Raw genomic sequence first — 24,564 nt, forward strand, 5'->3', positions numbered from 1 at the left:
TCGACAGTAAGGAAGATCATACATGTATGTGGTTTACCAGACTTATAATTTGCTTTCAACCTATCATATTGTTTACATGTGCGATCTTCAAGTAAACGTTGCATTGTAGGGATCTTTTCGCTGCCTCATTTGCATGTTATCTTGTTGGGCAGAGAATTTAGACCATTGATGGATTTCACCTTATAATTCTCTTCATTAAAGGATTAGTGTAGAGATTTATTATTTCTTCATAATAAGCTACCTCTGTACAAGTATATATTGTTAAATTGAGTGTAAAAATATTGAGAAAAAATACATGAATCTGAGCACTATGACACTTGAAAGACATGATAATGTAGCTGGTTTATGGATTTTTTTTTTCACAAAGACTTGGCTATCGACGAGTCCAACCTACACGCGCTTCGCCATTTAGTTCACTGTTCCAAAAAGCTACCATAGTGACCAAAAGCACGTCGAATTTCTCCACGAAATGGTTTGCTGTTCTGCATACTGCTGTAAAGAAGGTAGTCGATAAATCCTGGAGTTACATGTAGTCTCCAGATGATTTGGCCTCTAGGAGTCATAAATTTACAGCACAAGACGGAAGGATTTTGTATCCACCAAAAACACGTGTCTGTTCTCGCGACTTTACAGCTGAGAGGATGGAGCTGAATTTCCACAACGGCACCTTGCACGAAGTAGGCCTAGTTATAAAATGCTATTTACAGAACTGAAAACTGACAGGTAGTAAATTGCTGTATACTAACGCTGACATCCATATCGTACATGTATTTATATTGTACATAACTAAAGGCCACTTCAGGCAAAGGCTATTCAAAATGCTGACAATAATTTGTACCAGTAGTTGTCATTGCATATACCCAAGAATTTAGAATCCCTCTGAGAAAAGAACGATATTTACTGCGATGCGGTCAGAAGGAAAGAACAGTTAATAAATAGTAAATCTTAAGACAAACACACAAAATGTACAGTGTAACACAGGATAAGCTATAGCTTGCCAGTATTGCCAGTACAACTGGAAATGCCTGGACAAAGATCAGTGTTATAAATCGGAACTTCAATGAGTGTTGTCCAAAATGGGTTCAAATTGATACAGTAGTATTTATTTTTTCTGTGTAGCTACATGTAGAATCTGTCTCGAAAATAACAACATTTTGATATGAATTCCCATGTTGTCTAGGCAAACTAAACTTGGGTTGGCCATCTATGACGTCACTCACTGAGCCTTACTGTGTGGCCCGCTGTAGATTGGCTCAAGGATAATAAATCTATTGTTTTTTGTGAATTTAATGTCATTATTTCGTTTCTCATAAGTCCTCCTGGTTACATACTGTTAAACGGATTATAATCTTTGTAATTTAGGACCAGTAGCCCAACCTGGACAGTAATCCTTAACATTTTGGGGAAAATTTAGGAGGGTTTAGTTACCTGTAGGAGTCAAATTCAACTCATTTTTGTATTAAGTTGAACCATCCCAAACTTATGGCAGTATGTACTTTAATGTTTTTTCAGATAAGAAATTATAAATCAAACTTTAGGACAAACTCCTAAGTTAAGGTTGAGGGATCAATATGAATAAGAATCAAGCAAAGTACTACAGTATTCAAAGTCACAGAATGAAACCCAGACGCAAAGTTTCATGGAACTCAGCTGAAAACTGTAGGAGGAGCTGTGTTCACAGGCATCTCCTCCCCATTTATACAGATTATATCTTGAACGGATAACTCTAACTAACAGATTTAACACAACCGCAACAGCACAGGAATATATTATCTAAATTATGTCCATTAAATTTCACAAAAATCCTCCAAAACTAAGGGAAAAATTGCTTTTGCGAGCACTTTCCTTTTGTATTCATTTCTTTTAAGGCCAGATAATATCCCAAATAGGTGATAACTTAAATAATCAATGCAACATAACCCAACAGCAAATACACATCCAAACTAATGAATCCAATAAAAACAGCAGAGGCATTCACAAGGTTAGATACGCCTCTGGATTAAGCATGTCAACAAATGGATGTACAAACAGACACGCTGATTGTTATAGCTCCCCGAAATAAAGTCAAAGAAAATCAGCACATGAAAGTATAATTATCTACTTTTTGAGCTGTTGAAGCATCTACATGTACTCACTCACCAACAGGGAAGGCCTGCCAGCAACCTGCGAATGGTCGTGGGTTTCCCCCGGGCTCTGCCCGGTTTCCTCCCACCATAATGCTGGCCGCCATCGTATAAGTGAAATATTCTTGAGTAGGGCGTAAAATACCAATCAAATAAATAAATAAATAAATCACTTACCAATAGTATAGTGGATGTTCCTAGAGGTCTGTATACATCAATCTTCATCTGAGGAAACTGAGAATTCAGCGAGGATATAAAACTATCTATCTGTCTAAAACATAAAGCATATTATTTTTACTTTAAATTGACAAATACATTTGAAAGATGATTTTTTTAATATTTTTTTTTCATTATTTATATTTATTTATATATCTGACAAGTATCGACACCATATTAATGGAAGACAAGTGGTTTTCAACAAATGTGCCACCTCTTACCATGCTTACTACCTCCAAGGTAACACAAAGAGGAGGAGCTAGGGAACCCACAAATTTCCTGTCCAAGTCAGGCTTTGACTCTACACGTCATAATTTGGTTGAAAGGCAATCAATTTTCAAGTTCATTCACACGATTTGTGCTAGTATAATTAGAACATGTTCACAATCACATAAGGAGCATGTTCACAATCTAGTAAGGAACATGTTCATAATCATGTCAGGAACGTGTTCACAATCATGTAAGGAACGTGTTCACAATCATGTAAGGAATGTATTCTCAATCATGTAAGGAACGTGTTCACAATCATGTAAGGAACATGTTCACAGTCATGTCAGGAACATGTTCCCAATCATGTAAGGAACGTGTTCACAATCATGTAAGGAACGTGTTCACAATCATGAAAGGAACGTGTTCACAATCATGTAAGGAACATGTTCACAGTCATGTCAGGAACATGTTCCCAATCATGTAAGGAACGTGTTCACAATCATGAAAGGAACATGTTCACAGTCATGTAAGGAACATGTTCACAATCATGTAAGGATTATTGTGATCACCTGTCCAGAGATGAATGAATTCTTAAGAATTATTATTTTATGGTAAGATCCCAAATGTCAGAACACCTTCAAACAGACATATTGCTCATCTGAGAACAGTTATACGGGTTTGAAATCATCATGATAATAATCAGTCAATTCTGAGAACAATTCAAATTCAACCACAACTGCGCTGGATTATATGACTTACTGTGTGGGAATGGCATGAATCGCAGGCGATCTGCGTAACCGCTTTGCACGCACAGTGGAACCAAAAACGGAACGACTAAGCATAAGCTGACCTGAAGAATGGCACGTCGAAGAGTACTCAGTCACCTGTAATGACAACAAAGAGATCTCATTTTCTTTTTCTCAAATATATCAACATTTATATCACAGAAGACTACCCATGGACGTAAACAGGTACATTGGCATTCAGCTCATTTGTACCGGCAATACTTTTTTTTTCCTACAACTTTTTCTTGTCGTCTGCAAATGTCAAAATGGCCAACTTTCAACCAGGATATATCATAAAAACTGACAAAAAAGTTATAAATGTGACGAGATGTGGAAATCCTCAGTATTGACTACGACACAGAGCTATCGCCACTAAGTAATGGCGCCGATATTTGGCGGTCCCATTTTGGGTGGTGCCTTTTAAGTTCATGTTCATCACAATCATAAAACGCCCCAAACGACGCGTTTGTGTTATTGAATCGTCATCTGAATCTTCATAAGAACACTAGCTAATGCGTAAATTCCAATCAGCCTTTACAACTCTGTAGACTGTTTTCCTTGTTCCACCTTCATTAAGTTAAACTGTCAGTTGTTTTTTGAAAGTTGCACAGCATGTACACAGCACATGTGAAATTTGTCTATTTTTAGACAGGAATTCTTTCTATAGTAAAATGTAATATTCTTGTTATACATATTAATGTATGGAACGATACACTATATAAAGCAAACTTTTGACATGTCTGTGATATAAGAAAGTCATTATGTAAATAAATTTTGTCTGTACTATATTATACTCCGCCATGTATTTGTCACTTACAGATGACGCCTCACTTGACCTATGTATAGGAATCACTATGTGGTTAGACGTCGGCACAGTTTTCAAAAAGTTTAAATTGTAATGATTTTTGTGCTATAAATTTCCAATAAGGCATTTATGGGATAAATAGGATATGAAATTTGTGACCCTCCATATCAAATTTATTAAACTTGAGTAGTAGTCTTTTATTTGTTTTTGCCGGAGGCTCTGAACAAATGAGAACTACTACTCTTGTTTAATAAATTTGATATCTTCGGGTCACTCATTACATATCCTCTTTTTCAACACTAGTGATATCTGTCTCAATTTTTTGAAGAATTAGGAAATGCATTGTTACAGTATCCCACAGGAATTTTAATACCATAACTTTCTGTTTTTATGACGTAGCACGGCCCTGATAATGCAGTTCAAAATTGCACACACTGAAACCGTCGTAAGCGCCACCACATTACCAGTTTTACCCAATCAGACATGAGCTACTGCTATAATGATGCATCTAATGATGCAACTGTTTCCACTTTATACGTCACCAAACTTTGTTTCGCCTTTTAACCATATAACGGTCATGAGAGCTACGAGTGACGGGATGTAGCGTTTCCAATTGTCCTAACTTGGCGCATCCAACATCCGTGTAAGAATTCCTGATTAAAAGCTGATTTATAGAGTTACAAAGTGCACCAGAAAAAAAAAATGGTTGTGGCGGTTTAGGTCTTTTTTCTCCCTCTTCTGGTTTATTTATTTGATTGGTGTTTTACACCATACTCAAAAATATTTCACTCATACGATGGTGGCCAGCATTATGGTGGGAGGAAAGCCGGCAGCGCCCGGGGGAAACCTACGACCATCTGCAGGTTGCTGGCAGACCTTCCCACGTACGGCCGGAGAGGAAGCCAGTATGACCCTCTTCCGAAATGAATCAAGTTATATTATTTGTTATCTTTTCTTTTAACCCACTTAAAACAAAATATATACCAGATCAGAATGTCAGTCACAAGGGCAGTTTTCCTTCCCTCCAAAGAATATCAGGGGGGTAACACAGGATAATTTGGCATGGATGTTACTGGAAAAATATCATTCCAGTATCAACCATTCTTCTTATCAAAATAGAAAAAATGGGACCAAAACTTGGACCACAACTCAATCACTTTTGTTTTTACCCTCAAAATTTCATGTACAAGGGAGTGTCTGATGGTAAGACCCACTCAGATTAAGACTCTGACCTGGTTGACCATATCAATCTCACTTAGCACTGTAGAGCCCGCAGAATGAATGGAGAAACACACTAGAGTCAAAGGAATATATTAGTTAAAAGCTGTGATTAAATGCACTTACTCAGGGCACCACCAAGTAATTCCAGTAATTCACCTTAAATATGTACATTCTGCCTATTTCATATTACCTTATTCATCCACTTGTAGGATTGTAGTAGTTCCAAATAAATAGGGCCTTTGTCCAAACTAGAGTCAAAGTTCAGGTAACTGGTGTTGGCTACTGCACTGCTTTGATCACGATTAATGCCAGACCCAAGTTTCTCCAGCTCACTGCCCAACAGAACAAAGGGAAAGAACTGGGGTGATCATCGTTATCATATAGTCCACAGCTACATGTAGTTTGTCTTCATTCTTAGAGTCATAATATGTACGCAAGAGGGGTCTATTAGAGGGTCTGCTGTGGCCCACTTAAAAGACCGCAATGATAGACCAAATTGGCATCAAGTGAGAAGGGTCAGCAACGCATCTGGAAAAAAAGTTTAACCTTTAATGGATGCTTGAGAGCCTAATTTGTATGCAGAATTTAGAGTTGACATTTATTACTCAAAGTAAATGTGCATAATGGGATCCTTATCGAGGAGGTTCACCCTAAGCCAGGCTTCCGTACGTGCTGTGAGGCGGGGTATCACACATTGAACATCAATTTTTCATTTAGAATGACAACACCTGGTATGTCTGACCGGCTCGATGGGCTGATCGGGCCAGTCGTTCCTCATCAATGCTGAAACGCAGAATCCAGCAAGACCTCAGCAAGGGAGATAACTCTAACACTGCGGATTTCTGTTATCTTCCAAAAATAATTTCACCCCAAAAGGAATCATTTCGAAATTTATGCCATTTCAGCTGGATCACTAACAACAATGTAAATGAATAAAACAGCTTAGATCTGAAGAGGGGAAGGTGAGGGTCATCTGACTTTAAGCCTATGACGAATACTGGCGATCTTATGGATCAAACTACTTCCCACCTGAAGTCATTGTTTACAGCCAGCAGTGTTTTCTGCAAGCTGTTTAGAAGGGTTTTTTCATTTCCTTGTGTATTTGGCAGGCCATTTCCTAAATCGTCAAAAACTTTTGTGACCGTTGCCCTAAGTTTCTGCGTCAGTTTGATTGCACGTCCAAGCTGATCTATTAGTTTTATCTCTCCTTTCAGCTGCTGCTCATGGTTTTGGTTCGCCATTGTTGATTCGGAGTGGGTGAGCTCCCCTTAACTACCCACAAACACACGATGCATATGATGACGTCAGTTGTATTTGAGCTCATCATGGCTGACAGATGTTCGAAGAAAGATGATGTTGGAGAAAGAAAATCAGTTGATGATACCAGCACTTATTAATTCTGCAGTGAAACCGGTACTTTGTTTGTGAGGTAGTTGGTCTGATCTTTTGTTTGGAATTATGTTTACATGTCAATGTTTTCCCATGTTGACAGATAATATACATAAATACGTCTATATTTATATATGTTCACGGAATGATTCATCGTCACATTTAGTTTTGCCTAAGCGCTAAAGAGCTGTCTAATGTTTATGTCTGTACATTATACATTGTACCAAGTCAAAACAAGGTGTACATTCCGATTAACCACCCCAGTAACCTACGCGAGGGATTGCAGATTCCTTTCTTACTTTTCTAGCCATATTCAGTTCCATTGAACATCACTACATGTGATACTAATTGACTTTGACTCACTGTAATAATAAATGTTTATTCGGTGATGTTTGGCTCCTAACTATTGGTGGCTGTGTTTTTTTTTTTTTTTTTTTTTTTTTTTTTTTTTTTTTTTACAAAAACACTAATTCAATCAAAATTGTTAAGTCTACAGATCCCATCAACCTGCCAAATGCATTCATCATGTAAAACTCTTCAGTTTGTCAGGGTAAGCTAATTCCTGGTGAGGTTCAAGATGACACATTCCTTGGCATTTCACTTGTCTTCAGCAGTGGCGAACAGACAAGGAGATTAATGATAACATGGGAATGTATTTTGAAAAAAAAAAAACAAAAAAAAAAACAACAACAACAACAGTGGGTGAGACTGAGAAATATGCCTGATAATAAGCAGAAATTTCATTACAATAGATAACATCAATCTGCATAGCCAGGGCCTAATCTGGCCTCAGAAAGACAGGGGATGGAACCACCAGTGAAGGGCACCTTTATTGTTGAATATTTCGATTCTCATACATTTTTAAGGACCTCGGTTCCTACGGTTGACCTCCATCCCACGTGCACACAAAAACACGTACATAGCCCGAAAATTCAGTCTTTGGATGGCTTGTATTTACTGATATGCGGAGAACACTGCCATCCCGGATGATTTGCATCTGATCATCACAATGTATCATAGCTACTCCAGACCATCATTAAAAAGTTGTTTGTTCTGGGTAACAAACCCTGTTATTTGAAAGTAAATTTGAAGTTATTCCCCGCCCGCATAATCTGAATGCAAATTGAATTATCGCGGGTCCAATTTTCGACACCTGATTCAGGGCATACATTTCCGATTTTAAATGCTCTTTAAAGACTTTGTTGTTTTCATAACCGAGATCTTTCACACTGAAGTCAAATATTCCTTCTTGATTCTGGATCCAACATTAAATTTGAGTAAATTTACGAACTTTAAACCTAAACAACTAATGGTGAAAGGCACTCATTGCTTGTCCCACTGTGGCGAAGGGACAACAATTAGCTTTCGCCGTGAAGTGGAGTTTTGTGTTAACTTGTGTATTTTTTGGACAATATTTTCACGTCTCTGTGTTAATGAATAAAGGTAGTATGGGTGAGTAGAACAACAAGTATGTGCTCAGGCATTTGTATTCTCGAACAGGTATACGTTACATGATCTTTGCTTTCTGTAAATGTTTATATCCAAACTGGCTATGGCAGTGTTTATTTTTTTATATAGCACTAGACTTTGATACTGATGTTTTAGCTTGTTTACTCCTGTGCGTCTCTAGGAATTGTTATTTACTAATCTGATTTTTACATTTGTCTTTTAGTTTCTTTGGTCAAGAGATCAAAGTATAAGCGTAACAGTCATGTTTGTCATCAAATGTTTTATATGAAAAATTTTTATATTGTCACAGAGAAAAGACGTGCTGTACATCTGCTGAGCTCAACATCTACGTTCAAAATGTCGTTTCATGGGAGTGATTCAGGTATGTCACTTTAATTTTAACACATCCCTATGCCCTTTATTCACTGGACACAAATGCAACCTTATATATTTTTCTGTATTAGACTGTTCATATCACAGTAAAGTATAACGGTAAATGACCTAAAGTTTCGCCCTGGGACTCGGAAAATGTATTCCACGATGCATTGATTGTGGTTATTATTGACTGAGCGTCCCAGGAGATCATCAGGGGTGGTCAGGGGATTATATGGACAGCTCAAGAATGTAGCAAACAAGCTCATGCTTCACTGAGCAGTTAGTCTATGCTCCTACAACCAACGGTTCATGTTTTCCTTGGTTTTAATCATAATGATTTTAGTACATGCACTTGATGACAGGTTGATGGTTTTATTACCATTGTTTTTTGATAAATAGGAATTTATGAAAAAAAATTTTAGTGTAGCCTTGATATAGCGCGACGCTTTGGGGACAAGTTCCAGAGCATGTTAAAGGTTACCTCGCGCTATAATAAAATGACCTTGTGATCCACTATATACAGCTACTGTACGTAGGGCTACAGTCTATCTTAGAGGTCATGATTTTGACATTGAACAAAGTTTTCTTCATGCAAAATGTGTTTTGTCAAATGCTGTCTTATTGTTAGTTTACCATAAACGCACGAGATTTTCTGTTTCTTAATGATTCAAGCATTTCAGCACTGTCCTGCGAGTCATATCCCGCGAAGCTAACCTCATATCTCGTAATCACAAGCCTAAGCTGATTTACAGAACGTGGTGCATGTTAAACATTTCCACTAGCTGAATTCAAGTAGCGTAGTTTCATCCATTTTTAAAGCTACAGCGCATCTGTTATCCACTTTGTCCTTATCTGCTTGTGTCAGAAGTAATTCGTGGAACTTAGGTGCCTCAGATGGCAGACTGCATTCGACTGTCAAACCGATCACGTGACTGCGTTATGGCTACTTAACAAAAAACAAATGTAATAATGTTCACCATTTTAATGTATATCATGCTTATATCAATGTATTAATTGAAGGAAAGAGGAAAAAAATTAAGACGTCATTCTCAAACGTTGAGTGAGTTCATTTCAGCTGTCACATGTCAGTATGCGGGTAAGCCAAAACTCACTGCCTGCAGTTTTCACACATCGCTTTATAGCCATTCAATAATCTGATGAAAGTGATCAGCATTTACTGAAAGTGTACAAATATCTATCCCTGTATGACCCATGCTTGTCACAGTGAGCAAAATGTGTTCTGCATTGCTTGACGAAGCCACAGTCACACACGAAGTAATGCTGCAACAACAATGTCACACGTGCATTAGCAGTTAAACTTCTTCTTCTTCTTTTGCCTAAACTCTCATAATATTCAAAAGCTTAAGCCTAAAATATCAAATAACACATGGTTCACACACCAACGGTAGCAAATGAAGCAAATAATGTTGCGTTATTTACGTATATTGAAAGTGCACCACAGATTTATGGGAGACAAGATTTGGGTCGCATTTTATCCGATTGTGCGTGATATGAAGGCGTCTTATAGCAAGGCTACAGTTTATCATTATTTTGTGATAAATGGGAATTTGTGAGAAAATGATGTGGAGATTAAACTGGACTCCCGAGTACCTTTACGTATGTGGAGTGTCTTCAAATATCTGTTTATAAACTGCCAGACTCTCCATATACAAAGCTGTAGCAGAATTTAGAATACCGAAAATCGATACTTGCTAACTAGGCCCACCAGCAGACGAGACGATGTCAAATTGCAATCAAGGCGACACCTACACATAAATCAGGTCTGGGCAAACTTCTATACAGGAAATCATAAAACATTTTGTTTACAAAGTCAGTGACCGTTCTGTGCGAACTCCTAGGTGTTTAAGTAAATTGTCATAGTTTTCAGAAACCTCACCTGGAGTATGTTTTCTGTGTTTAATGGGAGGTTCCCAATGTAAAAACGCTGGAAGACAAACTCTTCTGCAATAGGACAGTTCCGACTGTAAAGAAACAAAATGTGGGTATAGACTGACATACTATATTGGAATTACATGGACATGGGAAGCTGATGCAGATATTTATCAGAGAAATTCGTTTTTAGCACCTATATTTGTACACCTATTCATTGCATAATGAGGACTCCCAGCAGATAACCATTCACCAGATAGTTGTGTGAGGTGACTCCCACGTAGGCCTAACCCGAATAATCGGTTCATCTGCAGTGTACATTGTGCATGTACATTCACTGTTTGGCGTGGTCATGCTCTGTGATAGTGTTCGAAATTTAAAGGGTTGTAATAGACATCGCCTGTCTTAATACTTTCTTCGATTTTATTCATGGGTATAGTTAGAGATGTACGTGTATGCCTACTAGTCAGGAGATCTGCACACTTCACTGTCAGTGACTTGACCTCATGTGGCGAGAATTAGCAACCAGAGCTACTAATTGCCATGCAGAATAATGAAACGGGGCTAACCACTCTCTTCTGTCATCTTGCTGCCAACTCAAATCATGCTGAAGTCAACGGCAGTAACTCACATACGAAACTTTACATCATTTACCAAATGCTATTTATCAGAAGTGACTTTCATTGTTAACCCTAAATAGTTGCATAGTTGGGTATTTCTCCTTTCAGGCAATGCAGTTGCCAGAGTTACAGTGTGACAGAAAAATGTGTCAGATTTATTACAAGTATTAGTAAACACTTACTGCTGTTCACACACACATAAAAACTTCGCAGCATAAATCCACTGTCTTTTTGTAGCCTCTGCAATTAACCAAACTGTTGTGAGTCTTACTGATTATCCCCCTTGAATGACACTTTAAGTGGTAATGCTCATCAGTCATGTGACCAGGACAGCCAGATAAAGGCCGCAGTAGGTCAGACCCTGAAAATGTCCTTTTTTATCCTTTTTTGTACTTGCCATGGACTATTTTTGGTTAAGCCGAATTTATTTTCACGTACATATACAAAGAAACCACAGGAACAGTCTACATAACTTAGGGGAAATTTTTACTGCTCAGATGTTTAGTAAAATTGTCTACAGCTTGTTCATATCCGAGGAGCGGCTCATAACGTTTTTTAACTGAATGTCTCACAGCAAACAGAATTCACAATTCCACTTCAAATGTTAATACATATTATGACGTCACTCACCTTTTAAAAGAAAACTTTGAGACTTCAAGATTTCGGCTGACCGAAACAAAAATCAGCTTCCATTCCATGAATTCAGAACCAGTTACTTTCCCACAAAGGTATGAAATATGTGTACATGACAAGAATGGACAGGAAGGGGTGTGTGTGGGCAGGAGGGGAGGACCAGAATTGCCACTGGACCATCCACCAGTGACCTTTTCTGGTTTCTTGATTCAGTGAAAATAATTTGATAGCATATGCATGCGGCACATTTTCCCACCAAATTACATGTTACACAGCATTTGTTGTTACAGGTACACGGATATGTTAAGTTTTTTATACGCCTATAACATGTTACAGTTGTCGATTGTGATGACTTTATAGATTTGAGTGTCATTTAATATTTGTCCTAACTATTTGTCTTTCAGCATTGGGCTCATCTAGCCTGTATCTTGATGGAATTCCATTCAAAATTGGTGAGAGTTTCAGACGGCCAGCTAAGGTACTTGTGCACTTTATTTTTCTTTTTTTATGCTTTTTTAATCCATAATTAGAACTGAAAGGGATTTTAATTCATGTGCTGAGCATTGGATCATTTGTAATACAATTCAAATGCATCATCATTTTGAAAATTGGGTTCAGCAGATAGCAATTGCTACATGTAAATTGCTTCATATCAAAAACAGTTGTATCAAGAGACTTGCGTTAAATCATGTGTAGCCTTTGCTTGCTGTTTCATCAAGGCTTCATTCAGTCACCTTCTGTTTTTAAAAAGCCAACAGTATCCTTCTCAACACTTCTATTTATTTATTTCATTGGTATTTTACGCCATACTCAGGAATATTTCACTTAATATACGATTCCTCCCAGCACTATAGTTAAAATGCGTCCAGATTTAATTAACCAGAATATACATGTAGGTAAAATGCGTCCAGGTTTAATACCAGAATGTACATGTAGTTAAAATGCGTCCAGATTTAATTAACCACAATGTACATGTAGTTAAAGTGCGTCCAGAATTAATAACCAGAATGTACATATAGCTAAAATGCACCAACATTTAACTAACCAGAATGTACATGTAGGTAAAATGCGACAACATTTAACTAACCAGAATGTACATGTAGTTAAAATGCGTCCAGATTTAATTAACCAGAATGTACATGTAGGTAAAATGGGCAAACATTTAACTAACGAGAATGTACATGAAGTTAAAATGCACCCAGATTTAATTAACTATCATGTAAACATAGTTATTATGCGTCCAGGTTTGATAGCCAGAATGTACATATAGTTAAAATGCGTCCAAGTTTAATAGCCAGAATGTACATGTAGTTAAAATGCGTCCAAGTTTAATAGCCAGAATGTACATGTAGTTAAAATGCGTCCAAGTTTAATAACCAGAATGTACATGTACTTAAAATGCGTCCAAGTTTAATAACCAGAATGTACATGTAGTTAAAATGCATCCAGGTTTAATAACCAGAATGTACATGTAGTTAAAATGCGTCCAGAATTAATAACCAGAATGTACATATAGCTAAAATGTGTCCAGGTGTACAGAATGTACATGTAGTTAAAATGCGTCCAGAATTAATAACCAGAATGTACATGTAGCTGAAATGCGTCCAGGTTTAATAACCAGAATGTACATGTAGTTAAAATGTGTCCAAGTTTAATAACCAGAGTGTACATATACCTAAAATGCGTCCAGGTTTAATAACCAGACTGTACACGGAGTTAAAATGTGCCAAGACTTAATAACCAGGACAGTTGGAATACAAAAATATACATGTAGAAGATTGAGAAAGGTTCATTTGTTTTTATGTGTATAATTGTACGTGTACTTGGGTTTTCTGTGAGGTTGCCATAAATATAGTGTAATTCTTATTTATTTTCTCATTGTTTCTGTTATTTATACCCTAGAATTTTTCTCTTATTATATAAGATCATTTATGGCAGTCATTTTTGTGGATGGATACAGACTTTTCACAGCATGGGTTAATCCAAAGATTTTTGGCAAGTTATTTAGCATTGTGAGTACCTCGCAAAAATACTGCAAAATATAGCCATGTCGTATGTTGAGCTACATTACGTGCATTTTACGTGGAATGTAAAAATATGCAAAGCGTGTACACGTTCTAGTGGTCAGAATAATATGCGGTGCTGTGCTGGACCTCTTGCTGTTGCTGTTTGTATGTACATGTAGCCCTGGAGACTTGTTACTGTTGATGTATCATGACAGAAGTTAAAAACTGTAGTGTTTCTTGTGTCCTTCAGGTGGCATTACCAGACACTACCACTCAATGTATCATGACAGAAGTTACAAAGTGTAGTGTTTCTTGTGTCCTTCAGGTGGCATTACCAGACACTACCACTCAATGTATCATGACAGAAGTTACAAACTGTAGCGTTTCTTGTGTCCTTCAGGTGGCATTACCAGACGCTACCACTCAGTGTATCATGACAGAAGTTACAAACTGTGTTTCTTGTGTCCTTCAGGTGGCATTACCAGACACTACCACACATGCTGATGTGATGGGAGCTTTAGCAGAGGAGGTAACGTGCCATTATATCTGTACCCAGCAGCTCTTCAGCTTCCACTCTTCTAACAATAACTGCCCTTTTGTGAAACTCCTGCTGTGTTCATATTTTTTCAACTGAAATTTGTTCAGGAAAATCCCATCTGTCAGTCATTTACAGGGAATTAATATCAATTTTATCAAATTTAAAAACTACCACTTTAATATCTAATTTCAAAAATATGTTGTAAAAAATTGCTGTATTATGACATTGCATTAATATGTACATGTTTTGTAGGTTGGATGTTTTTTAGCTTGCTTCCTTTTTCATGTCCATGCTATTTATACAAAAATGTTTGTCCACATAGAAGAGCTCACCTGCATACAGTGTATGTTAAAAAAGGCTTGGTATTGCCATAAAGTACTGTGTGTATATTCATAATTTACACATTTTTTGGTGATACAGTTTTCCATTTCATGTACTTAGTTTACTATAGGTTTGGTATAGTTTGATTTTAAAGTTTTCATGTACAAATAGATGTAACCCGCCCCAGTTTTTGTCTCTGTCTACAGTACTCCTTCTGCACAGAAGAAGCAGTATTGGCCTGGTTGACAGATGTCCGTCGTGCGGAAGAAGTAAAAATACAACAGGATACTGAGCGTTCTGAGAGGGAACCAAAGAACAAAGAGAGAGAGGAGGTGAATTCATCTGGCGATGAGAATGCTGATGAAACAGAAGTGAAAGAGATAAACTGGAACAAGGAGTCAGTTGTTGACAGCAGCCGGTCCTGGTCCAATCCTGTCCTGGCATATTTCAGCAGTGATTTGCTAAAGCCTACTCCGATTGCAAACAACAGCACACCTATTCCACAGTCAACTGGAACAGCTGCCAGTGGAGGAAACGACTTTGATATACGATCTTTTGATAAAGTAGATGATCCTTTTGATAATTTGGAACTTCAAGTTATAGATGACTTAGAAGAATTAAAATCAGTTCTGCAAGGATCACAGTCCACCTTAAATAATGGTGAATCAAACAGAGCTGAGACGAAAGCAAGCACAGAAAGTAATTCCAATACAAACAATTGCGAGTCCAACAAGGTGACAATGCGCAAGAATGCTGTTAGAATGAAGCGCGGTAAAATAGCAAGTTTGACTAGTATTTCCTCTGTGAACAATGCCCAAGCAGTTGAACCTGCTGGGCCAGAGTATGTTAATTTTCATTCTGTAGCAGATGTTACAAACCCTAAAAAAGATCGAGGAGCGCATAGACAGTTACCACCCTTGCCAGCTCAAAGGCATAGCATTGCTCTACCACCTCTTAGAGATGTTCAGAAGGCAAGTAGTACTGTTGATAGCTCTAAAGGTGTGCAGCAGGTGAGACCTAACTCTAATCCAGAGTTACAACTCTTGGGTAATGGGCAGGCACAAGATCACAGTGACTATGAAAATGTTGAGGTTTTCAGTCCTAGTTTGGAGAGCTCCAGCCCAGCTCTATCAAACAACGGACATTCCATTTCAGCAGATTATGTAAATGTACCACATGCTGTGAACAGAGCATCTAAATCAGCGACAGATGGACCTGTTGTGAATAAGAATAATTTGCGCGCTGTGAAGAGCACTCCGAGTCTTCTACACGAGGATGGCGAGTCAGCAACTGCATCTGCTGTGTCACATTCCCCACCCGCTAGACCCTCTTCTGGACAGGTATTTATGCACCTGTAGTTCACGTTGTAATCATTGTAAAGGGTTAAGTGCATTTTTAGTTCGTCTGTACTTAGTGTAGGTCATACCCTAATCATCAGCAACAGCATCCATTAACAGGGAAAGCCTGAACATTGTACATCACAAAAAGAGGTGTCCAGTGATCATAAGGCAATTCTGAATTCATATCACCTCATAATGCAGGAATAATAAGGACCATAACAATGCACATGACACAAGTGTAACCCATAGACTCACTCAGACAGTATCAGAACCTTTCCAACCACCATTTTTGAATCGTATAACTCTGTTGCCAAGGTGGACTTGACTGCTCTTTCCAAAATTAAGCTCATTTCCTTTTTTTATGGTTTTTTTTTTTTTTTTTTTTTTACAATGGCAGGTTATAATTCCTTTCTGCTCATTACTATCACAGAAATTTAAATCAAGACTCCCAAACAGTTTGGCTCATTGGATTCAGTCAAATCATTCCACAAGGTTATTTTTTTTTCCGACGCTGTCTTGTTGGGATGACAAAAAGTGAAAATTGTGGTTAGAATCGATGTAACAAATGCGTTTGTGTCAATTGTAATGTTATGGTCTTATTATTCATGAATAACTAAGTGATATGAAGTAAGAATTCCTGAAGGTTTACAGGAAACCTGTTTTTTGTAGCGTACAGCTTAGACATTATGACTGCAGCACATGGGGAAGGGCCAATTCCAGGTTAGTAAATGGAAGAGTATAGATCTGCATTTCTCCAAGCTAAGCTGGGAAGAATAATACAGATCTCAGATCTAGTAACACATTTACCCTAATTTCTCAGCTTTTTCTGCTTTTAAAAAAAGCATCTTTTAGTGCAATTTTTGCACACTTTTAATGGGATTTTGGAGGCAAAGTTACATTGGTTGGATTGACCAGTTTAAGAGCTTCACAAAAAGTACAAAATCATCAGTTATCAAAGTATAATGCCTTCAGAATAAGCTGGAATAAACACCTTGCAACAAAGAATAGGCTGAAGTTCATGCACACATGTTTATATATGTCTACATGTATACATGTATGGTGGTTTGCTATGTTATACGAAGGTCATGCATTTGCATGTATGTATTTATATATTGTGTACTTGTACCATCGATGACAAAAATTAGTGTAAAATGTTTCATTTTTGTGTTGATGTTGTATGATGCTATAACAGCAGAAGGTTTATTCATGTGCATACCTTTATGTCATGTTGGAAAAGAGTGAGCTATACTCACACCATTGCTTATACTCACACCATTGCTTATATGCCGTGAGATATGTTAATGGCTGCTTATTTTATTAAAAGAATACATGCACATGTGGGTACCTCCAAGTCCGTTTTAACGCATTAACTCATTTTATTTGTGCTGTATACTGCTGGCAAAACACACATATATGTATATTAATTAATTGTTCTGTAAAAGTATCAGTTAAGCAATTCATCTTAAGACTTTCGTTTGACAAGTTTTACTGGGTAATACTGAGCCCTTTTAGTCAGCCATAGTTATATACATGTACATGACATTAGTGTATTGCACCTCAGTGAATTGACCTCCTGTCTGTCCTCACTATTGACAACAGAACCAAGCTATTCAGGTGTCTCTGTCACAGTGTGAACATGTGTGTGTGTGTGTATTTGTGGTTACCTCACTGGATGCTAAATCATCGTGACAAATTACTGAATGACCTATGTCTTTTCTTCTGGTCAGGAATTGTTTTGTGATTGTGTTCCATGTACTTGTGTCTACTGTACATGTACATGCGTAGTACTCTATGCTGCTTTACGTTGCCTTTTGTTTGCTGTACATTTAGTGTTGTGTTGCACTGTCTGATGCTGGAGCTAACAAGCAAACGAAGAACAAACGTAGTGGTAAGAGCAAGGAGGGTAGGAGAGTAGGGAGAAGCACTTTTTATGAAAACATAGAGATCCTTGAACCGAAAATTCAGGAAGAGGTAAGTTTTTATACATGTACAGTTGCTCAGGGGCATGCCAGTAGTATGCCACTAGCCAGCCAGTGGTTTGCCTGTGGTGAGTGTGTGGAAAGGTGTGGAGGTTGTTCCTCACCTAATATAGTCACTGCTGTGGGGCTCTGATAACGAATATCACAGTGAACTTGTGGCAAGCTTGTGGCATGCCACTGAGATCCCAGAAGCCTAATGTCATTGATGAGTTTAAATGGATGAACAGTTGTCCAGAATCGGATGTTTGATACATGCACATGTATGTATCAATGCCAGTTTGATTAGAATGCAATTTAATCTGTAGTACCCTTTCAAATAGATTCAATGCAGTGTTTCAAGACATCAAGTGGAAAAGGTTCGTGTTCATGATACTTATTATACTTGCAATAAACAATGTTGTAGTTTGCAGAAATTTTATGGTTTGTCAGTTTTGTGTCTGATACAAATGAGCCATGTATACGTAAGTATAGCCGTGACTTTCACAATCAACTTAATAGCCTAGGATATAGTTCAAGCGAATTGCCATAACGCTTATGTACCTGGATATATTTGCAAAAATATACACATGTGGTACATGTACATGTATATACATGTAGTGGTAGTAATATACATATATTCCACAACTGTTATTTTAAGGACTTTATGTGCTTCTGCAAGTGCATTTTTTACAGGGTTAACTTTGGATAAAATGCATGCATAATATTGGAGTGTTGGAGGGGTAAGTCTTTTCCATATTTTCTGTCAGTTCTGAAATTGTGTCGGTGATTTTCTATTACAGGCCTGGAACAAGTATTCTCCCCTTCCCCCCACTGGAGGACAGAATGGGAGGAAGCCTGCGTCAATACCTCAGCATTCAGAGAGAACATCTGAGCTTGGGGAGAGGCCTAGTGGCGAAAGAGCAGCAGAGAACTTAACTGCTGGCAACAAGGATCCCTATAGCAGTCTCTCAATTGAAGCCCAGGCATTCGTCAACAATCTCACCAGTATGGGCTTTCCTCGCTCACTGGGCTTCTAGAGCTGTCCTCAAGCTGGGTCAAGATGACAAACTTGTATGCAATGTTTCAGATCTCTGTGTGGTTGGCATAGGTTTTGATCTGTAACTATGATTGTTTGTAGAGGACATATACATGTACATGTTTCTGGGAAACGTCAGTGATATACATAATTTGAAATTTGGAGAATATTTGAGCAATTCTTGTATAAAGCAGCAGTCAAATAAGTTGAATGTAACTGTATTTCACCTGTAACATCATGACCAGTTGTTTATATTGTACTCGTAATTCTGTACTATGGAGAGATGACAACATCTAAATTTGGTCTACTGAGCTGTAGTTTGAAAAGAGATGTAAACTGTCTGCTGTGATTTTGCCTGTGTTGTAGGTCGTGGAACACCTTTGTCATATCAACTCTCTAGTGGAGAAAGGCTATACAGCTACTCTTTCAGAAATGGCTCTACATCTCTTCACCAACGATTTGAATAAAGTATGCATCATGATAAAATAAATTGCACACTGATTAACTTTATTGATGGCTTGACAATCCAGCATTTTTGAAGTACATGCATTCACTTACGATGTACATTTAAATCAAAAATACACTGAAAGTCATAAAAGAAAATCTCAGTTAGGATCTTCGCTGCAGCAGCAGTTTCCATAGTTATTTGGGAGTACCAAACATTTCTGGTTATAGGTCTCACTACAATATGGCTGTGATATTGGTGAAAAGGGATTAAGCCAAAATAATTCAGTTATTCATTCTGGTGAAAGTGCAAGCTATATAGTTGAAATTTGGCCTAGACCTATCCAAGTTTCAAAGGAGTGACCTCAGTGGCCAGCAATATATGTGCATGTCATTTGTCTTAAATAGACCATTAGGCAAACAGGCCCCAAACAGAAGAGGAGGTTAATGGACTGACAAACCTGCATGACCCACTGGATACAGTTACCTCCGCAAGTTAAACATGGCAGAATGGTTTACATACATTAGCTGACATATATTGATGTCAATTAGGTGGTGGGGCCTCCGTGGCTCAGTTGGTTAGCGCGCTAGCACAGCGTAATGACCCAGGAGTCTCTCACCAATGCGGTCGCTGTGAGTTGAAGTCCAGCTCATGCTGGTTTCCTCTCCGGCTGTACGTGGGAAGGTCTGTCAACAACCTGCGGATGGCAGTGGTTTCCCCCCTGGGCTCTGCCCGGTTTCCTCCCACCACAATTCTGGCCACCGTTGTATAAGTGAAATATTCTTGAATACGGTGTAAAACACCAATCAAATAAATAATCAATTAAGTGGTTGACTCTGAGGTTCTTGGTTCATATCCTGTACTGGTCTCCACCAACAGCCCAATAAATGAACACTAAGAATAGGTGGTATGCTACTTGCATAAATAGTATATAAATTGTGCAAACAGTAACTTTTTACTTCACACTTGGTTTGGTACATCAGATTTTATAATCACCTTACGGAAAGCAAAATACACATATCACAGAACTTTTGAGCAGGTGTTTTAAAACTACAGCCTATACTCCAGCAGTAAAAATAACAGTTAGTGATGTTAAATTCACAGCAAGTTTTTTTCTGCGTAATGTATCATATAAATCTGCTTTCTTGAAAGTTATAGGAATCTCATTTCCCTTGCATTCTGACCATTTCACTCTACTAAACATTTTCTTCTCAACACCCACTTCTAAATTGCAATAAAGTGCACATTTTCTTACGTTGAAACACATCGACATACTGCTCATAATTAATTTACATACTTACCAAGCAAGTGGGTGATCACTGTGCTCAATCTGTTTATACTTGTGATGGATAAATATTTTTTATGAATCGACCATTTCATACCAGTAAAGAACACATGCATTCCATGGTTTTCACTTCTCTTTTTTTTTCACAGGCTGTAAAGTATTTGGACCTTTATATACAGTTCCAAGAATTGGGCTTTCAGCAAGAAAAGATTAGAGAAGCTCTGGTACGAAATGACATTGATAGAGACAAAGCTTTGGACTTCCTGACAACTTAAACCCACAAGAGGCAGATGGATGTTTCTTCTCTCAGTAACTGTCCGCTTGTTGTCAAATATCAGAAAAGCTCCTTAAAGTTTGACAGATCTTGTGTTTTGAATTTTTGTAAAAGATTTGTATAGTTGTGATATATCATCGGTTTCTTTTTTTTTCTTTTATTCTTCAACCAAAGTACATGCAGTCAATCACATTTCTTATCAGAAATATCTGGAGTACCAGTATATGTGTCTTTTTGAAATTTGATGAACGTTGCTCCAGTAGAAAGTCTGTTGTAAACTGATATTGGCAGACATTCTACTTTTGAGATTTCATGTTTAGCTTGATAACATATATGTGTCCAAAACAACTCAACCAAAATCAGTGAAACTGTAAAGGGGAGCAGTGCTTACTCTATATGGAAGTGCTACAGTGTAGTCGGTTTCAGGAAAAAGTCTGAATGTGTTCATTGCAGGTGACCTTTGCATGACCTATATATTATCTTGCTTCTCGCACTGCGTTGTAACTCTCGTGCACACTTGTATAGAACCTGTGTAATATGTCCCCATACTTGTTTCAGTCAAAATTCACATTTTGTGGGAAAACGTAACTATTATTAAGCTTTAATGAATGAAATATCATATTGTGGCTTCCGTTGTAGGTCCCTGAGAGTGGAATAGATCGTGGTCCTGCAACACCTCATTGCAATCTCATGTTTTACTAACAATGACACCACTAACAATGACACCCAGTAGACGTTCAACCGACAAAAAGCTCTAGATACAACAGCTCACCATGGGGTTTACACATGTATTTGGGGGTTTTAATTTATTCACGTCCAAAACTACTGGGCCAGGTACAGTGAAATTTCTTACATGGATTCACTATTGGAGTCTCATCTTCATCTGAGATGTGTTTCATTCTTCCCAGCTTAGCTTTCAGAAATAATGTGTGTACGTTAATGTGAAGGCTAATCTGGGAACACGTCCAACCGATCTCAGAGCTAAGTCTCGTCATACTCATACGTTTCATACTTGGTTAAATTGTGGTCAGACCAGATAACCTTTGACGTACTATCTCTTATCTGCTTAAAAGGTCACACCAGTTAAGATTTTGTTTTATGGGCTTAATTCATCTTTGTACAATGCCGAAAGAAAGATTTAACTCACTTCATATGCATGGGAAATAAGGCTTCCCATTTTCCCAGCCAATTTTCCCATTTCTAAAGTATTTAGGTGATTGGAAAGCCTTGAAAAACAGTAAAATCATTAAAGTCAACATAAAGTCAGCCAATTTCTACACCGCTTATCAACAAAATAAATAGCAAACAATCGTCCGTACCTAGCCACTCATTTGGTGGCGCCATTTTGCCATGTTATAGCCATCTAGAGTGACGTCACAAAACCTAGGAGCTCTCCTATACCATCAGTAATAAACAATGTGACATTGAGAAAATACAAACAAAAAACGCCTGATACCCAACCAAAGAGTATCAACCCTGTTCCGGGATCAAAAGGCCGATGTTTTTTTAGTTTGACGCTCGGTCAGGGCGATGTTCGTGGACACAAGCAATGTGTTTTAGCAGTCCTACCCGTTCTCGTCCTGCACAGGTGTAAGAATTTGGCTTAGCTGGTTGTACCGACTTCAGGGCATTTACCGAACATAGCAGGATTTTCGAATTGATAACAGACTCTTTCATTCAGGTTTTGGGAAGATATTTTCGTAATAAATGTGACTTTGCCAAGGAAAAATAATGCGAAGTCACAATATTTTTCTTTAAGCATTGACTCTCCGGAGGTGGTGTTTTTGCCAGCTCACCCTGACCACTGCAGTATCCTGCCGGACATGTACGCATTGTGACACGGGCAGCTGTTCTCAGTAGTTTCCTTCTCATAAATCTGTGGTTCAAAATGCATCATGTTAACAATAAAATTATAAAAGAAAAGTCAAATTTTATTGTATCGATATCTGTCTATCTACTTTAAGAAACCACACTGACAATCGAAAGCTAATAGGTATTTTGACGCGACAGCGAATTATCACGTGACGCTTTCAGAGCAAGGGATTGCCTAAGATCATAAGGGCTTCTACAACATGGTTACACTAGGTAAGTTGTCCATCAGTGCCATATCTCCCAATGGTGAACTTTATTTTCTCGGCTTTCAAAACATCGTAGAATGTTTTACATATTTTTCTGTGATAACTGTCCTGTATCATTTTTCTATGTATATATAGTCGCAGACTTTATGTTCACTTTAAACCATCAAGATCAGACAAAATAAAATTCATGGCTCTAAAGTGGTATGCTAGGCAATAATGTATGCTTTAAATCTTTTTGTGATTGGAAAACTGTTTGTGATTTATGGCTGTAGAGCCGAGGGGTTTTGGTTAGTGCAGTTTTTTGATTTTATTATTTTTTTTTTTTGGCTGTTATTTATTTCCGACAAAGTTTCCAAGTGTAAAATAATATATGTATGTATTGTTTGTTTTTTTTTTTTCTTTGTTTTGTTTTGTATTTTTTTTCTCTCATCTATTGGTATTTTCTCATCTGTAACATGCTACAGAAGCTGGAAGTCCATATTCCTTTCCATTATTCTGTGATCTTTTTCAATTTTGGAGCACAGTAGTCTCACCAATGCAGTCGCTCTGAGTTCAAGTCCAGCTCATGCTGGCTTCCTCTCCGGCCGTACGTGGGAAGGTCTGCCAGCAACCTGTGGATGGTCGTGGGTTTCCCCTGGGCTCTGCCCGGTTTCCTCCCACCATAATGCTGGCCGCCGTCGTATAAGTGAAATATTCTTGAGTTCGGCGTAAAACACCAATCGAATAAATCAGATAAATTAAATTTTGGAGCATGGTTGCACAACAGCATTATTTATACACATGTACATTTCTCTTATAATTTTGCTTATCCAGCCTTTGCATGAAGCTAAAATTGTTCCATTTTCTTACATTACAGGTTTTTAGTACATATAATAGATGATGTATTAAAAGATGCCCAATATCATGCCAATAATTTCCTGGGAAAACCTATTAATAATATAGTTTTCTTTCACAATTTGTGTTGTCTCCGTTGCAAGATACAAATTATTCAAAGTACATTGTATTAAATAAAGTAACCTGAGCAGAAAATGAATCCCTGTTTTCTTAGAAAAGAGTGTAGATAATAGAGACAGTGTCTTTGTCTGCCTCCATTTCATGGTTTTAATAAGCACATGAGCTTAATATATCCATACTGTCTGAGTTTAAGCGTCTTCAGCCTATGGAACAACACGCCTACATTCTTGCAGTCAAACATATGCAGTTGAAACTTTCTGGGAACTGTTTATAAACTATTCATAGTATATTACAAGCCGATGGTGAAGCAAATAAATGGGTTGCTGGTACTCGTATAAGTGTAATTGAAATAATTTCTACAACATCTTGATTTTTGGTCGTAAAGATTGCTTGTGTTAATTCCTTAAGCTGGGCCATTTAAGAACCATGCAGGCACTTAATTAGTCCAATCAATACGCATTCATGAAGGATGTATCGATGACTTTCTCGACAAGCATTTCACTTTATAACGTGCCTTCATCTTCATACAAAGTTGCAGAATTCATTGTCATGGCGAAATAACCTGGAAACATTAACCTTAATTCTGTAAGCATGTTGTGGCGAATTGTTTTCT

At 37.7% G+C, this 24,564-nt stretch overlaps 2 protein-coding genes across 2 annotated transcripts in view; one reads left to right on the plus strand and one right to left on the minus strand.

The window, feature by feature from the left end:
* The window catches only part of LOC135473372 (mediator of RNA polymerase II transcription subunit 27-like), a 13,455-nt gene extending 6,854 nt beyond the window's left edge, over window positions 1–6,601 (minus strand). The window contains exons 1-4 of the mRNA XM_064753221.1: window positions 6,390–6,601; window positions 5,551–5,692; window positions 3,309–3,433; window positions 2,301–2,394 (exon numbers count right to left, since the gene is read on the minus strand). Of these exons, the coding sequence (XP_064609291.1) occupies window positions 2,301–2,394; window positions 3,309–3,433; window positions 5,551–5,692; window positions 6,390–6,601 (573 nt within the window). The remainder of the gene's footprint in view (window positions 1–2,300; window positions 2,395–3,308; window positions 3,434–5,550; window positions 5,693–6,389) is intronic.
* Window positions 6,602–6,689: 88 nt separating this feature from the next.
* Window positions 6,690–24,558, plus strand: LOC135472902 (ubiquitin-associated protein 1-like). The gene is given in 10 exon segments (XM_064752629.1): window positions 6,690–6,789; window positions 8,509–8,580; window positions 12,121–12,194; window positions 14,195–14,251; window positions 14,788–15,921; window positions 17,752–17,892; window positions 18,680–18,892; window positions 18,894–18,950; window positions 19,282–19,383; window positions 20,795–24,558. Coding segments are annotated over 9 exon segments (1,929 nt in total). The 5' UTR covers window positions 6,690–6,789; window positions 8,509–8,555; the 3' UTR covers window positions 20,921–24,558.
* Window positions 24,559–24,564: the final 6 nt, after the last annotated feature.

This window comes from Liolophura sinensis, chromosome 8 (assembly GCF_032854445.1).
Source record: "Liolophura sinensis isolate JHLJ2023 chromosome 8, CUHK_Ljap_v2, whole genome shotgun sequence".
NCBI classification, from domain to species: Eukaryota; Metazoa; Mollusca; class Polyplacophora; order Chitonida; family Chitonidae; genus Liolophura; species Liolophura sinensis.